Below are 13,550 nucleotides of genomic sequence, written 5' to 3'. Positions count from 1 at the left end.
CTGTCTCAAAATACAGCACTACCATTCCCTCAGAAGCCAAATACCTAGGAGTCATCAATAAAACGTTCCTTTTCTCCTCATCCTCCACAATAATAATTCCTGTTAGCTCTGTTAACAATAAATACTTTAGCTAACAAGACACTAAAGCAAACATCAATAAGTTTGTTTATTCACATGGATAAGAAGAACAGATTAGTGTTCTAATATAAAATATCTCTTGACATTTCTCTAAATCTTGACCATTCCTATCCTTGTTCAGACTACCATCATGAACTGCCTGGACTACTTGCAATAACCTTTTCCCTAGTCTCCTTGCTTCTTGCTGCCATGCCTGATCTGACACAATTCATTCTCCAACTTCCAATGACTTACCACAGCAATTTGAATTAAACCCAAGTACTACCATGGCTCACAATAATCTGGCCTCAGCCTGCATCTCTGACCCGTTCTACAGCTCCACTCGTCCTTCATTAAGCTTCAGTCACATGGCCTTCTCTGCTCTTCAAAGAATTCAGGTTTATAACTGCTTTATGGCCTTTCCCTGTGCTGTTACCCCAGCCTGTAACATTCTTCCCCCACCTAAGTCCCCACTCTTGCCCCAAGCAGCCACTCATCTGCTTTCTCTCACTACAGGCTAGTTTTGCCTATTCTAGAATTTCATATAAACGGAATCATATATACTCTTTTTATGTCTTGCTACTTTCGCTCAGCATGTTTTGAGTCATCCATGTCGCTGTATGTATCAATAGTTCCTTTTTATTTATGCATTCTTTTCAAAACAAGAAAACTCACTTTTTGAGTATCCTAAGCAAGACTGACATTTTAATCATTATAGTGACAATCAAATACAAGGCTATCACACTCTCCAATATCTAGCATGCTCTGTCCTAACACAAACTCTCCTATATGCTTTATTTTCACAGAACCATATTTCCTAGCCTTAAGGGTTAAGCTCCCTGCAAAAATTCTTGCTCACTCTGGTATATTTTGTCCATCAAGCCTCAAGAGTACTTCTACTTTTTCTACTTTTCCCTCTCAACTCTGAAAATTCTCTTTGTCACAAGCGGCAATCACACAAAATATATTTAGAATTAAGTACAATCTACTAATATCTTCAGTTGAAATTAAGCAATCTCACACAGCACAGGTTTAAAAATATGGATTCTGGAGTTACATGGCCAGGGTTCAAATCATACTTCTTCCACAATGTGTGACTTTGGTCAACCTACTTAACCTCTCTGTGCCTCAGCTGTAAAGTGAGGATAACAGTCCCTACTGTATAGTTTCCCTGAGGTTTAAGTTATGTACTCTGCTTAGAACAAAGTCTGACATGTGACAGCTATTTAGGTGGTATTGTTATGAAAACTAGGAGTCAAAAATAACTAAAAGAAAAAACAAATTAGGGGAAATATTGAGTGGGATGGGGCAGGAGGAAGCCTTCTCGAGGTGGTACTGAAGTTCTATAACTTGATCTGAGTGATTTCTTTGTGCGTTTGTTTGGTTTTTTGTGGGGTTTTTTTTGCTGGGGAAGAGTCACCCTGAGTTAACATCTATTATCGATCTTTTTTTTTTTTCCTCCTCCCCAAAGCCCCAGTGCAAAGCTGCACATTCTAGTAGTAAATCCTTCTAGTTCTTGTTTGTAAGCTGCTGCCACAGTATGGCTACTGACAGATGAATGGTGTGGCTCCGCGACTGGTAACCAAACCTCGACAGCCAAAGTGGTGAGAGCGCTGAACTTTAATCACTAGGCCATCAAGCTGGCTCTGAGTGATGGTTTTACAAGTAAAACAATAAACTATGTCTCAAAAATATCAGTAATAAATTATATCTCAAAAATATCAAAAAAAAATACAGTACCTAGGTGAAGCTCACATAGCTTGGCCCAATGCCAATTCCTTTTCACAGAATCAAGTCAAAGCCTCAATTATAATTAAAAAAGTGTATATATAATAAAAAGACAACTAAAGTTATAAACAGTTGTACATTTTTTCTTAGGAAAACTGCCCAAAGAGCATAAAAATAGCAGTCAATAAAAGTGTAGGTAGGCCTGAAATTGATATTTGCTTCCCATAGAATATACTAAAACACTCAAAACTGCAGCCAGTTGTGGGGGAAGGGGGACTGTAAAGGTAGTTCAGGAAATATCCAGTGAACTAAAAGACTCAACAATTTGGAGGATGGTGGAAGTTGCTCCTATCTATAATAAAATAAACTACACTTTGAATTCATCCTGCTGTCTCTTAAACTCTCTAACCTTGGAGATCTTTTTAAGATCTTGCGCCATACAACTTTATTTTCCATTCCTACCTTATATCACCCTCCACTCTGGTGGGGCACATTTCTTCACTGCTGCAAAAACATGCCCCAGTTCCTTCTCCCCTTAACGTCTTTTTCAGTCACATTTTTCACTTTTCCTAGAAAACCTTGTCTCTCTGATTTTCATCAAGCTATCATTCTACCATCTTTCAAGTCCCTGTTCCAAGGACCTATTACCACATCCTATACTGGAAAGCCCATTGGAGTTGGAGTTAAAACCCAATCTTACGGGGCTGGCCCCATGGCCGAGTGGTTAAGTTTGCGCGCTCCGCTGCAGGCGGCCCAGTGTTTCGTTGGTTCGAATCCTGGGCGCGGACATGGCACTGCTCATCAAACCACGCTGAGGCAGCGTCCCACATACCCAACTAGAAGGACCAACAAAGAAGACTATACAACTATGTACCGGGGGACTTTGGGGAGAAACAGGAAAAGATAAAAATCTTTAAAAAAAAAAAAAAAAAACAATCTTAGGGCAGGCCCAGTGGCATAGTGGTGAAGTTTGCATGCTCCCCTTCAGCAGCCCAGGGTTCATGGTTTCACATCCTGGGTGCAGACCTACACACTGCTCATCATGCCACGCTGTGGTAGCATCCGGCATACAAGATAGAGGAAAACTGGCACAGATGTTAGCTCAGCAACAATCTTCCTCAAGAAAAAGAGAAAGACTGGCAACAGATGTTAGCTCAGGGCCAATCTTCCTCAACAACAACAACAAAAAACAAAAAACCACCTTAGCTTTCCACTGCCTGGCTATGCAGTCTTTTGCAAGTAGCTCTGATGGTGGCTATCTCTAACACTGTAGCTCTCAGTGATACTTTTAGTGACAAATGAGCAAGCTGAGGTTCAGAGAAGTCTCCAGTAGAGTTCTGATACACAAAAGGTCCTCAAATATTCGTTGAGTGGATAAAAGAAACTGACTCATTCAAGTTCTTCTCTTTTGGCTGAGGCAGATTTGCCCTGGGCTAACATCCCTGCAAATCTTCCTCTGTTTTTTAGTATGTGGGCTGCCAGCACAGCAGGGCTACAAACAGAAAGCGGTGTAGGTCCGTGCCCAGGAACCAAAGTGGGCCACTGGAGCGGAGTGCACTAAACTTAACCACTAGGCCACCGGTGCTGGCCCTCATTCAAATTCTTTCCATTTTCATAACCCCTAAAATATTTATGAACCATATTGTCCAAGTTAGCACTTCATTATATATTATTTTGTACTACTCTGCAGTGTTTCTTATCTGTTAGTTGCCTCTCAGATGGTTATCTCCTTGAAGACAGGGCCCCTCTATCTTAGGCTTTGCATTGCTGAATATCATAGCATAGCGACAAAGACGAAGGTCAAATATGATAATGTAAAAATAGCCTTGAAAATAAACTGAGTATTTTTAGTATACATGCAAATAAATATTTTTTGAGCAATTAAGTAAATACACCACTAACATCATCATCCCCATTTATGACTCTCCTACTTTCAGTTACATCAATAACCCACACATTAACTGCACAATACTTAGATTCTTTAATTGACTGTGGCTGCATTTCAAGAATCTTGCAATTAGCAGTTTTCAATCTCCAATGTCTCTACAAAATGCACTTTCCACCAGTCAGCAACAGTCCTGTCCCTAAAAAAAAACTGTACTTTCACACACTCCCCATGTATCAAGAGCAGTTATGAACAAAGCATTTATTTCTGTTTCAACTTTTATAGGATCATAGTTCTCTTTATCTCTAAAGAATAGATAATTGCAAAAACAAAAAGTTTTCACTGTTAGAATATCAAAGATTAGATGTTAAAGATCCCCGTGTTCCAGTGATCTCCTGCTTAGAAAAAAAATGAGCACCCCCTCCCCAGACTTTATTTTTCACTTTTTCTCCTCCTTAACACATTCATTCAATAAAATTATGTCCCGCACAGTTACTACGTACCAGGGACAGGGCAAGTCATTGTCTGAGGAGATACCAATAAAAAGATATAGTACCTGCTTCAAAAAGCTTACAATTTAGTGAGGAGACATATGTAAAAAGACAACTATAGTACAATGTGGTAAGAGTTAAAATGGGAGAAATAATAATATATATATGAATGACAGGAATATTTAACAGAAAAAAAAAAAAGGAGTGCCCAAACCTACCTAGGGACATCAAAGCCAGAGAAAGTTTCACAGACATGATTCTTGAACTGCTTCTTGAAAGGACTAGAGCTTACCAAGGTAAGGCATTTTAGGCCAAAGAAACAGCAAATGTAAAGGCATACAGATATTAGAAAATATAATACTATTCCTTACTGAAAAAGACCAACACAATAAGGCAGAAAAAGGAGGTGGGGCAAATCATAAATGGCCGCATAGGCCACTCAAAAAGTTTACATTTTTTTCTGTAGGAAAAATGGAGCCAGGGAAGAATTATGAGCAGAGGTATGACAATCAGATTCGTGTGGGAGAAAGATGAATCTTTCAGCAAAGGGGAGGATGTATTAGAAGAGGGTAAACTGGAGACAGAGGGATAATGCAAACTGCCTAATGGGCCAGTCAAGACAAGATCGCTATCTAATGAAGGAAGTGGTATTAGGGATGGGGAAGAGGAGGAAGCAGAAATCCTCAGAGCTTGGTGACTAAATTGTGCTGGTAGAGGAATACACTGGGGAGGCTGGTTTTCAGTTTTTTTCATTTAAAATCATATACACCAAGGGGCTGGCCCTGTGGCTGAGTGGTTAAGTTCGCGTGCTCCACTGCAGGCGGCCCAGTGTTTCGTTGGTTCGAATCCTGGGCGCGGACATGGCACTGCTCATCAAGCCACGCTGAGGCAGCGTCCCACATGCCACAACTAGAAGGACCCACAACAGAGAATATGCAACTATGTACTGGGGGGCTTTGGGGAGAAAAAGGAAAAATAAAATCTTTAAAAAAAAAAAAACAGCAAATTTAAAAAAAAAAAATCATATACACCAAGGGAGGGAATACAAAAGCACAAGTTGTGAATAGGGAGGGAGGGAGGATGAAGACAATAAGCCCTATTTTGGACATGGTATGCTTCAGGTGTTTGTGGAATAGCCAGGTAAAGATGTATACACCAAGCAGCTGAGAAATGGATCTGAAATTTTTAGAAAGAGGGATCTCAAGCAGATATAGCAATTTGAAAGTTAATTTAAGAATCATGTTTTAAATCATGGACAGGGAAAAAACTATCTAGGTAGAATATTTAGGGTGAATAGAGAAAAGAACCACACACAAAACCCTGGGGTTATAACACAGGCAAGAGAACAACTACGAAGGAGAATGAGGACAAAGGGCCTGAAAGGAAATGTAAGAAACTTAAAGAGCTTCAAGAAGTAGGGAGATAAAGACTAGTTCTGAAAGGGAAAGAAAATGGATTTAGAATTCACAGCATTCAGAACATTTCACAGATGAAAACGTTCCTATACTATTCTCCAATTTTTCCTCTTTTTAAAACTAATTTTTAAAAAAACGTAATTGTTCATACCTAGTAAGGATAGGTACCATGTCCTGCCCACTGCCATGTTCCTTTTCCCACTGCTCCAGCAGGGTAGTGAGCTCAGCTTTGGAGTCTACATGTACCGCTACTGTAGTCATGGCTTGGCCTAAGGAAGCAAAAAAAGAACAATAAATGACCACAGGAAAATAAACCTGATATACTTCATACAAAAGGAAAAGTGAGGAAGGGGGAAAAAGGGATGAGAAAGCAAGGAAAATAATTAAAAGCAAAGAAAATTTAACCCTTGGACCCTATAGATAATTTTATTTGTGGTACAGTGGGAAACCTGGGATTGGGAGCCTCATCAAGTGATGAACAACTCCTGTCACCTCTCTCAATCTCAGTTTACCCAACTGCCAAATGAAACAGGGCACGGGATCAAAATCATGATTCTTAACCTTTCTAGGATCAAGAACCCCTTTGAGAATCAGACAGAAGTTGTGGTCCCTTTCACCCCTCAAAAAATGCAAATACCTACATACCATACATAGAATAATTCCAGGTCTAGATCTCTGAGGTCCAAAACTCTGAGGGTACATTTCTTTTTTTTAAGATACAAAATGTAGCAAAAACTACTCCCCAAAATATTTTGCTCTTCTAAGTCTTTGAGGGAAAGTTCTATGAAAGATAAACAACACATTAATTCTTAACAAAAGGCTGAGAACTGAAGTAGATACCATTACCAACATGAAACTTGGGAAGGAGTATTATAATCCATTTGTCCTTCAGGCTTCCTAACCTCTCTCTCAACTGATTTCCTGGAAGGAAGATAACAGGCCTGGAGAGAGACAGAGAAATCTGCTGGATTAACTGGTTGGCCCAGGAGTATACAGGGACAGGGAGTTGAGACAGGCCTTAGAGGAACCGCAGGAGGCATACACATGGGGAAGAGAGGTTTATAAGAGACTCCAGAAGAGATAAACGAGACCAGAATGTTTAGATGATTTACAGCTCAAATTCTTTGCCAAAGGAGCTTTACGATCAAAATGCCAGATCCTGGAATGCAAAATGTACATTTTCACAAAAACAAAAACTGTTCTACAAAAACAGTTTCACACCAGAAAAGGATTACTAGCTGATCTAGGATTATTTTTCACTCTTCTAAAGATATCTAACATAAGACCAAAATAAATATATGTAAAAGATGACACCACCTCTAAAATGTAAAATATTTGTTTTAATAAAGTAGAGTCAATACTAATAGTTAGTAGACAGTAATTCACGCCACCTGGCCTACCCATAACTCCAAAGAAGAGTATTTCCAAAGAAACAAAATTAAAAGGCTTCTTTTCTGCAGAGAAGAATCCACATTTTCAGACTTTCTAACCAAAGTCACAAAAAGGAAATGCTACAGGTGTGACCAACTAATATGGACTTCTGACCTTAACTTGAGAAAACCCTGGCTGTACTTTTTACTACAATCTACTAACGATACATGCATTTTTTAAGTAAACTTACTTGGATTAATTTTAGATTTACAAAAAAGTTGCTAACATAGTAGAGGGAATTCCCATTTACCCTTCACCCAGTTCAATACTACCACCTTATTTTATAGTGGTACACTGTCAAAATTAAGAAATCCAACATTGGAATACTTATCTCCAGACTTGATCAGACTTCACCAGTTTTTCCATTCATGTCCTTTTTCTGTTCCAAGATCTCATTCAGGATACTACATTGCATTTAGTTGTCATAACTTCCTAGTGTTCTCTAATCTGTGACAGTTTTTGAGTCTTTCCTTGTTTTTCATTACCTTGACAATCTTGAGAAGTACTAGCCAGGAGGGCAGAATGTAGCAATAATTCAACGAATTTTTTTCATTGGTAAAGTTTTATTCTAAAGTGAAAGCTCTAGAGACTGGGTAAAGCAGGAACATACAATAACAGCAAAATTAATCTCTTAAGACACATCCTAAAAGTGTGAGAGAGAGATGGCTTTACTGGTAAATTCTACCAAACATTTGAAGAATAATTAACATCAATCCTCAAATTCTTCCAAAAAACAGAAGAGGAGGGACACTTCCTAACTTATTCCATGAAGCCAGCATTACCCTGATACCAAGCCCAGATAAAAACATCACAAGAAAATTACAGGGGCTGGCCCGGTGGCACAGCAGTTAAGCGCACACGTTCCACTTCAGCGGCCCGGGGTTCACCGGTTCGGATCCCAGGTGCAGACATGGCACCACTTGGCAAGCCAATGCTGTGGTAGGCATCCCACATATAAAGTGGAGGAAGATGGGCACAGATGTTAGCTCAGGGCCAGTCTTCCTCAGCAAAAAGAGGAGGATTGGCGGCAGATGTTAGCTCAGGGCTAATCTTCCTCAAAAAAAAAACAAAAAACAATCAGTTGTATTGCTATACACTAGCAATGAACAACCCAAATATAAAATTAAGAAAACAACACCATTTACAACAGCATCAAAAAGAATAAAATATTAAGGAATATATTTAACCCAAAAAGGCACAAGACTTATACAGTGAAAACTATAAAACACTGATGAAAGAAGTTAGAGAACAGAAAGACATCCTATGTTCATAGATTAGAAGATTTAATGTTAAGATGGCAATACTCTCCAAAATGGTCAACAGTCAAAATCCTAATGACCTTTTGGGCAAAAATGGAAACACTGAACCTAAAATTCATATGTAATTGCAAGGGACCCTGAATAGCCAAAACAATCCTGAAACAGAATTTTGGAATTCTTGGAGAATTGGAGAAGTCATACTTCTGATTTCAAAACTTGCTATAAAGCTACAGTAATCAAAACAGTGTCGTACTGTTTTGATGTGTACCAATGCAATAGAATTGAGAGTCCAGAAATAAATTCTCACATTTATGGTCAACTGATTTTCAACAAGTGTGCCAAGACCATTAATAGGGAAAGAATTTGTTGAAACACCATTAGACAAATTGTACTGAGACAACTGGACATCCACGTGCAAAAGAATGAAGGTGCATCCTTGTCTAACATCATATACAAAAATTAACTCAAAAGGATCAAAGATCTAAATGTAAGAGCTGAAACTATAAAACTCCTAGAGGTAAACACAGGGGAAAATCTTTATGACCTTGAAACTGGCAAGGGATTTTTATTTATGACACTAAAAGCATAAGCAACAAAAGAACAAACAGATAAAGTGGACTTCACAATTTAAAATTTTTATGCATTAAAGGACAGTACAAAGAAAGTGAAAAGACAACCCATGGAATGGGAGAGAATATCTGCAAATCATGTATCTGATAAGGATTTAGTTTCCAGAATACATAAAGAACTCCTACAACTCAACAACAACAAAAAACCTGATTCAAAAATGGGCAAAGGACTTGAATAGACATTTCTCCAAAGAAGATATTACATATGGCTAACAAGCACATGAAAAGATGCTCAACATCATGAGCCATTAGGGTAACGAAAATCAAAACCACAATCAGATACCACTAATACCTATTATGATGACTATAACCAAAAAATCAGAAAATAACAAGCGTTGGCAAGGATGTGGAGAAACTGGAACGTACACTGATGATGAGAATGTAAAATGGTACAGCAATTAAGGAAAACAGCTTGGTGGCTCTTCAAAAAGATTTTTTTTAAAGTTAAACATAGAATTACCATATAACCCAACAATTCCACTCCGAGGTATATCCCGAAAAGAACTGAAAAGATATTCAAATAAATACTTCTATACAAACGTTCAAAGCATCATATTTACAATAGGCAAAAGGTGGAAACAACCCCAGATGTCCATCAAAAGATGAATGGATAAACAAAATATGGTTATATTCATACAATGCAATTGTATTCCGCCATAGAAAAGAATGAAGTACTGATATACGTTACAGCTGTGGATGAATCTTGAAAACAATACGCTAAGTGAAAAAAGCCAGACACAAAAGGTCACATATTTTATGATCTATTTACATGAAACATCCAGAATAGGTAAATCTATATAGAAAGCTGCCTAGTGGTGGCCAGGGGCTTGGGGGAGAAGGAAACAGGGAAGGACTACTTAATGAGTAAGCAGTCTCCTTTTGGGATGATGAAAATGTCTTGGAACTAAAAGAGGTTATGGTTGCACAACATTAATCTACTAAATGACAGTGAACTGTATACTTCAAAATGGTTCATGGTTAATTTATGATACGTGGATTTTACCACAATATTTTTCTAATGGTTAAAAAAAAAAGGTCCAGGAGAGAATGCCTTTTGGGTAACTTAAGCAATCAGCCTAGTGGAACATACAAAGGCAAAGCTTAAAGAAAACACTACCTCTAATAAAGGTCAACTCAAGGCAGTAAAATACTAAAATTTTCAAGTGCAATTTAGACATATATATACTTCTGGTGTCATTTTCAAAACTTCCAATTAATTATGCCTGAGAATAACTATAACTTTGGGAATAATCACTTGTGCAGGGAAAATATAAACTTACAATAAATTAAAGTAACAGTATCAATGATAATTCATTTTACTATCAATGAAAAACTATTAATAAAAAATGTAAAAAGTGCAGTCATCTTGTTATGCACAGGATAATGATGCATCACTTAATTCACCATGTTTTAAAGCGAGAGCTTTAAGTGGTATGCAGAATTTATGGCTTGTCCTATAGTGACACTATAGTTACCAATTAACAAATATTAGTATGGAACAGACATTTGGCTAAGTAATTCACTTGTTATTCTGAATTTTCACAACCACCCTACCCTTTTTCACAAATGAGGAAATGGGCTCAGAGAGGTCCCAAAACCAATCAACTGTTACTTGGTAGAAAAGGGTTTCAAGCATTCAAATCCCAACTCTGCAGACAAACCTGTGAGATCTTGGCCAAGTTATTTAGCTTCTCCAAATCTCAATTTCCTTATCTGTAAAATGGAAATGGTACTCATGAGGGTAAAATGATAATACTGTCCATACAATGGAATAATATAAAGGCCTACAAAAAATATGCACAATGTTTTTCTTCTAAAGGACGGCTGCCAAGGTATTTAGGGGTACGATGTTTCTGCAACCTATTTTGAAACGGTTCCACAAAATAAAGAAATACACACCACACCTATAAATAGAGAAAATATGGCAAAATATTAACAACTGTTGAATCTGGATGGATAAACAAGTGTTCATTTTACCATTTTTTCAACTTTTTAACGTTTGAAAATTTTCATACTAAAAAGTTAGAAAATAATTTCCTTTCCTAATTTGGACCAACTCTCAAATACACTGTCAAGTGAGAAAAGTAAAGTGTGTGTGTGAGAGAGTGTGTGGGGGGGGTGTGTCCCTGGAAGAAAATATCCCTGGAAGAATACACAAGGATAATATCTATCACTTTGCACAGGTAATTGACTTTCTGAGGGATAAAGATAGCAGAAACACTTTTCACTATACATTATCACCCTAGCTCTACAATTTTTCCACTATTTTGTAACCTTTTGTAACTTTTTAATTAAACCACAAATCTGTCCTCTTCTAACATACAATACTGAATGGCATTTGGCAGAAACTATCCCAAAGTCTAAAATAAAGTCCATGTTAAGGACAGATCCTCATAAGGTTATAATCCTGAAACAAATGTCTGAAAGTATTCTTCCTTATCTAAAAACAAACAAAAAAAAAAACCAGGGGAAAAAAATCCAAGTTTGGAGCTTCAAATAAAATTTATCCAATAATTAGTATCACATATAACATCATGTGTAACTATTTTCTATTACTGTCCATGACCATCTCCCTTACAAAAACAATGTAACAAAATTGGTAATAAACCAACTTCAATCACTTCAAACTAACATGTGGTTCATTCTACCAGATCCTCCCTTTATTAAATTTAACAACTGTACAACAGGTAGAACAGTAAAAACACTGCTCAGCAACCACTCAAGAGATTTTGAGCAAAGTGATTTTCTTTATATTCTCCAAATTCTGTATCTATTATCTCCTTAACATCCAAAAATATATCACCACTCAAAAATAGATAATGAATAACTGCTATATACAAAACCCAAATCTTGACAGCATCAAGCAAAAAAATACCAAGTTGATTTCTAAAGAGTCTAAATATACAAGCTTATATAAACCTTAAAGGTAAACTCCAGTAAGCTGGAAAAAGAAAATTACAGGATGACACTGCCAACGAACCTCACTCTGTACCTTTCAAAACGTTGAGAACAGAAAGATGCTGCTAATACAAATTAATAACTAAAACATGTAGACTAAAAGTGTTCATTGAAAAGAAAGAGTAAGGAAAAACTGAGGTCAACATGACTAGGACAAGGACAAGTCATTTGGGACTCAAAAATAACTACTACAAACACTCCACAACTACTTCAACAAATGCGAAACCCGAGCGCTAACACAGCAATATGAGGAAGTGAGACGAAAATCGTCTAGGAAGAAGAGAGTTGAGCAAACGCCTCTGAAATCCCAGCTAAAAACAAGTATAACCCCCAAGAATAGGGTCCTGGGAAGTGGGAGGATTGGCTCCACTCTGCAGGACCCTCACACCTCTCTCCACCACGGGTGTGGGAGGAGTGCCCGGAAAGCTCCACCCCCCCCCCCCGCGGTCCGAGAGCCGGGCGGTGCAGAGGGAGGTGGCACGAGGCCGAGGAAGCGGAGAGCCCGCCCAGGTGACTGGAACTGGAGGCGGAGACAGAGTCTGGGAAAGGGGCCGCCGTACGGCAAGGAAGATGGAGCCCCCTAGCTCGTACGGAACAGAGACTAGGAGGATTGGGAAGAAAAAGGCGACGAGGGGTATAAGAGACGCCCCTCCTCCAGGTAGGGGTGACACCTCCTACCCCCGACTCCGGGCGGAAGAGTTACTCTCGGGAAGCTTCTTTTGCAGACTGGAGGAAGAACGTGGAGGCCCCGCCCCCGAGCCAAGAATCAGGAGGAGGAAAAGTCCTGTCAGGCCCCCAGCCCAGCCTCCCCAGCAGCCCGGCCCGCCCCCTCCCCGCCCGCGGCCCAGGCAGGTGCCGCCCCTCCCCCAGCCCGGCGCCCACTCTCCCGCCCGCTCTGCCACGCGCCTTATCTCCTCGCGCCCCTCCCAGAGAGCCATCTCCTTCCCTTCCCCACTCACCTTCCCGGGCGGCTCCGCCGCTCCCCCCTGACCCCGCCAGCGGCCACAGTTCACACACACCGCCTCAGGTCCCGCACTCACTCTCCCTCACTCACAGCGCGACCACGGCTCCAGCGCGGCACACATATTATGCGTCACTCACGTGCTACGTGCCCAGCGCGAGCGCGCGCGCGCGTCCCGACTTGGCGCGAGGCTTGGTGGTGGGAAGTGGGAGGCGGGAGGAGAACGCCAGCATGAACTGAGGAATATTGACGAGCCCCGGGGCCGCCGGGAAATGAAGTTCCGCTTTTAGGGACTGGGCCCACTAATCTTGATTGGCGCATGAGCACTTCGCCCCCGCGCATTGACTTCTAGAATTTGTAGTTTTTAGGGATAAAGGCGAACTGCAGTGTACTCATTGGCTGCTTCGGCAGGCGGAAGTGAAAAGCGAGTCCCCAGATCCTCCCAAGCTAGGGCTATAACCGCTTGATACCTTTTCAGTACCTTTTTCTGCCTTGTGTGGCAGAGGAGAGCTTTTGTTTTATTCTCCCGTTTGCCCCATTATACCTAGAACATACCAGGATCTGAGAAAATACTTTTCACGAGCGTATCAGAAATCACAGCACTCTTTAAACAGAAGGCACTGGTTTTTCTTTGTCTTTCTGTTCAAGACCTAGCCCGTAGGATCAATAAATATTT

General features: G+C 39.7%; 1 protein-coding gene across 3 annotated transcripts in view; it reads right to left on the bottom strand.

Moving 5' to 3' along the window:
* The window catches only part of DCAF1 (DDB1 and CUL4 associated factor 1), a 73,753-nt gene extending 60,591 nt beyond the window's left edge, over positions 1-13,162 (bottom strand). Inside the window, exons 1-2 of one of the 3 annotated variants that reach the window (XM_014840545.3) lie at positions 13,015-13,162; positions 5,788-5,905 (exon numbers count right to left, since the gene is read on the bottom strand). In XM_014840545.3, the coding sequence (XP_014696031.3) occupies positions 5,788-5,897 (110 nt within the window). In that variant the 5' untranslated portion in view covers positions 5,898-5,905; positions 13,015-13,162. The other 2 variants (XM_070493012.1, XM_070493011.1) reach the window with 2 other exon arrangements.
* Positions 13,163-13,550: the final 388 nt, after the last annotated feature.

This window comes from Equus asinus, chromosome 21, assembly GCF_041296235.1.
Source record: "Equus asinus isolate D_3611 breed Donkey chromosome 21, EquAss-T2T_v2, whole genome shotgun sequence".
Classification (NCBI taxonomy): domain Eukaryota; kingdom Metazoa; phylum Chordata; class Mammalia; order Perissodactyla; family Equidae; genus Equus; species Equus asinus.
This window is presented reverse-complemented; position numbering and strand designations above follow the sequence as displayed.